At 44.8% G+C, this 3,189-nt stretch overlaps 1 protein-coding gene across 1 annotated transcript in view; it reads right to left on the bottom strand.

Moving 5' to 3' along the window:
• Positions 1-1,306: 1,306 nt before the first annotated feature.
• LOC107086551 overlaps positions 1,307-3,189 on the bottom strand; it is a 3,828-nt gene continuing 1,945 nt past the window's right edge. Inside the window, exons 2-3 of the mRNA XM_015377550.1 lie at positions 1,867-2,223; positions 1,307-1,463 (exon numbers count right to left, since the gene is read on the bottom strand). Coding sequence (XP_015233036.1) covers positions 1,414-1,463; positions 1,867-2,223 — 407 coding nt within the window. The 3' untranslated portion in view covers positions 1,307-1,413. The remainder of the gene's footprint in view (positions 1,464-1,866; positions 2,224-3,189) is intronic.

Below are 3,189 nucleotides of genomic sequence, written 5' to 3'. Positions count from 1 at the left end.
CTGTAAAACATAGCTCCTTGCTCTCAGATCCTTCGGCAGGTGGCTGATGACTTCCGGGGCATTGCTTTCCCATTGGCACAGATCACAGCCACCTGTGACAAGCTGAGCCTTGTCAACCAGCTGACGGGCTTCTTCAGTGGAGGGGAGGCTTTGCAAGTGACTACATAGAAGCACCACTCAATGGCAACACAAACTTCACCTCCTGGTTGACAGTTGTCTGCTGCATGCTTCTGCAGTGCATACATTGCACAGCAGGCACGGCATGTGGTCCCAAAGGGGAGAATTTGCTTTTCATAGATGTCTGCTGGTACTTCTCTTTTCAGATTCCTCAACAAGAAGCGCAGCAAAGGTCTGTCCTCTGGTAACAACCGCACTTGGTGGAACATGCCATTGATGACACTGCTGAGGGCGATGGCATGTTCCTGGAATCTTAGCAGGACACCAAGAAGGGTGGAGGTAAGGGTCGGACCAGGTAGCAGTAACCCATTGAGGTTTTGGCCTCTGTAGGTGTAGAAGCAGTTAAACACAATCCTATTTTTCCCGTTGTGCGTCACCATGTGGTGTGGGATAAACCAGGACTCGGTTGACGTGTTCACCACCTCATCTTCAATCTTGAAAACAGAGCCAGCCCTTTTGAGTTTCAAGGTCTCAGCCCCACCTGAGTTGGTTCTGTAAACGCTGATTTATACCCAGAAATCAGGTCAACAAAAATATGGCCACTGCAGACGGGCTGACGTTAGCCCTCGGAGCTCCACTGGTTGCCGCCATCCTCTCAACTTCGGAACATTTTTAAATTACGCATTAAATCAGTAAATGGGCCAATAGTGATGCTTAAAGTATAATGTTCTAACCTCAAATGATCCTAAACCGTACTTTTATTGAACAACAGCAACAGAAAAGAGAACTTTTAACTTAATCCTCTGAGCTCTGTGAGCGGTAACCTGGAAGCTGCTGCTGCTGCAGTGCATGCTGGGACAGCTGTCAGTCTGGAGAACAGACAAGTCTGCTCTGATGCATGCTGGGTAAAGAGGGAGAGGCAAGAACAACATCCAGGGACTTTGTCCGTTCTCGGTCTGCTGTTCTTGTGAATTGGAACAATGCTAGGACTGATGAGGTTTCATGAGGACGTGAGAACACAAGTACACAGGTTGAGATTTGGTTAGAGTATCTTTCTACTCCATCAGGACGGCAGTTCTACTCTGGGTCAGTTCTGAAAACATCCTACATTCCAAGATTTGCTGATATCTGTTTGTTAGAACATGCAGAAATACATTCAATCATTTATGATTTTTTTTTACTCAGAAATCGATTATTTGAGATCAGAAGGAGTTTGATTAAATAAAACCTTTATTACAAAATGTATTTCACACATTAATCCAGATTCCGAGAGAAAAATAAATTGTGAAGATTTCCTCAGTTTTTAGACGTTTCTTCAGCCACATCCATCAGATCATCAAAGAGGTCTGAAAAACACATGGTTACACATCGTTATTTCCTGCTTTGAGATATAACCAGATCTTCCTTCCACTCAATGTTCTGATCCAACAGTCAGGAAACGAACATTAGGACTCATCCAGACTCCCGGTTCTGGTTCTGACCCACAGCGGAGGTCTGATGATCTGAGATTTAGAACCCCACCTTTATTGAAGTAGAACTTCAGACCCACAAACAGGTTCTACCTTCAGCCCATCTGAGCTCAGAACCAAAACCTTCAGAGCGGAAAGAAGATCTAATCTAATTCAATCTAATCTAATCTAATGTTATCATATTTACAGTTTGCTAATTATCCGTGGATTAGTTTGGATATTTAATAAACTGACTGCAGCATGAAGCATCGTCTCAGACAGAGATGTTCTTCATACGTACCTCTGTCACTGACAGCTACAGTCTGGCCTGGGGGTCCTCCTGCTCCTCCTCCTCCCATAACTCCTCCATCTCCTCCCATAGCTCCTTCTCCCATGGGTCCTCCTGCTCCCCCTCCCTCCCCCTCAGCAAAGAGGCCGTGAAATCCTGATTTCTTCGGCACCTTATCCTTATCTTTATCATCGTCTCTGTCAAAGATCTTGGAGAAGAATCCTTTATCTTCCTCCTTGTTTTTCTTCTTCTTCTTCTCATCATCATCATCATCTCGTCCAAAGGAGAAGAATCCTCCTTTCTCCTTCTTTTTCTCGTCTTTGTCCTCAATGCCCAGAGCGTTCTTCACTGCTCCCTCCACCATGTCTCCTGCAACACAGAGAGAAATGTCCATCATGGACCAGCAGCTTTCAGAGGAAGAACTTCAGCAGGAAGACATCTTCACATGTTCAATGTTAGATGGGTTCTGCTTGATCTGAACTGTTGAACGTTTGAAGAAGCTGCTGAGTCTGATGCCAACACGGACAACATGGACGGAAGACGCAAATATCAGGAAACATCAGAAACTGTAGAGCCTTTTAGAGGAAACCGGCAGAGGTTAGAATATCAGTCTACCTGTTTCCATCCATCCTCTTCCTCCATCACTGATTCCAAATTCATCAAATCAGTTAGGAAGTTGATCAGCAGTCGCCATGACCAGTCTGAATAGTGCTGGCAGTAAGGAAGGAGGAGTCTCTACATGTCCCTACAGAATTTAGACAGTTGGACATATAGTAGGTCTCTTCAGAACTGGGACAGTTGAACATATAGCAGGTCTCTACAGAACTGGGACAGTTGAACATATAGCAGGTCTCTACAGAATTGGGACAGTTGGACATATAGCAGGTCTCTACAGAACTTGGACAGTTGGACAGATAGCAGGTCTCTACAGAACTTGGACAGTTGGACATAAAGCAGGGTCAACAGAACTTGAAATAGCCGTACAGATAGGTCTCTACAGAACTGGGACAGTTGAACATATAGCAGGTCTCTACAGAACTGGGACAGTTGGACAGATAGCAGGGCTCTACAACACTTAGACAGTTGGACATAAAGCAGGTCTCTACAGAACTGGGACAGCTGGACATAAAGCAGGGCTCTACAGAACTTAAAATAGCTGGACAGATAGGTCTCTACTGAACTTTGACGGTTGGACATATAGCAGGTCTCTACAGAATTTGGACAATGGGACATATAGCAGGTCTCTACTGAACTTTGACTGTTGGACATATAGCAGGTCTCTACAGAATTTGGACAATGGGACATATAGCAGGTCTTTACAAAACTTAGCTAGCT

This window comes from Cyprinodon variegatus, unplaced genomic scaffold (assembly GCF_000732505.1).
Source record: "Cyprinodon variegatus isolate N-32 unplaced genomic scaffold, C_variegatus-1.0 Scaffold156, whole genome shotgun sequence".
In the NCBI taxonomy this organism is placed as follows: domain Eukaryota; kingdom Metazoa; phylum Chordata; class Actinopteri; order Cyprinodontiformes; family Cyprinodontidae; genus Cyprinodon; species Cyprinodon variegatus.
Note: the sequence above shows the minus strand (reverse complement) of the source record. Positions and strands in the feature narration are given on the sequence as shown.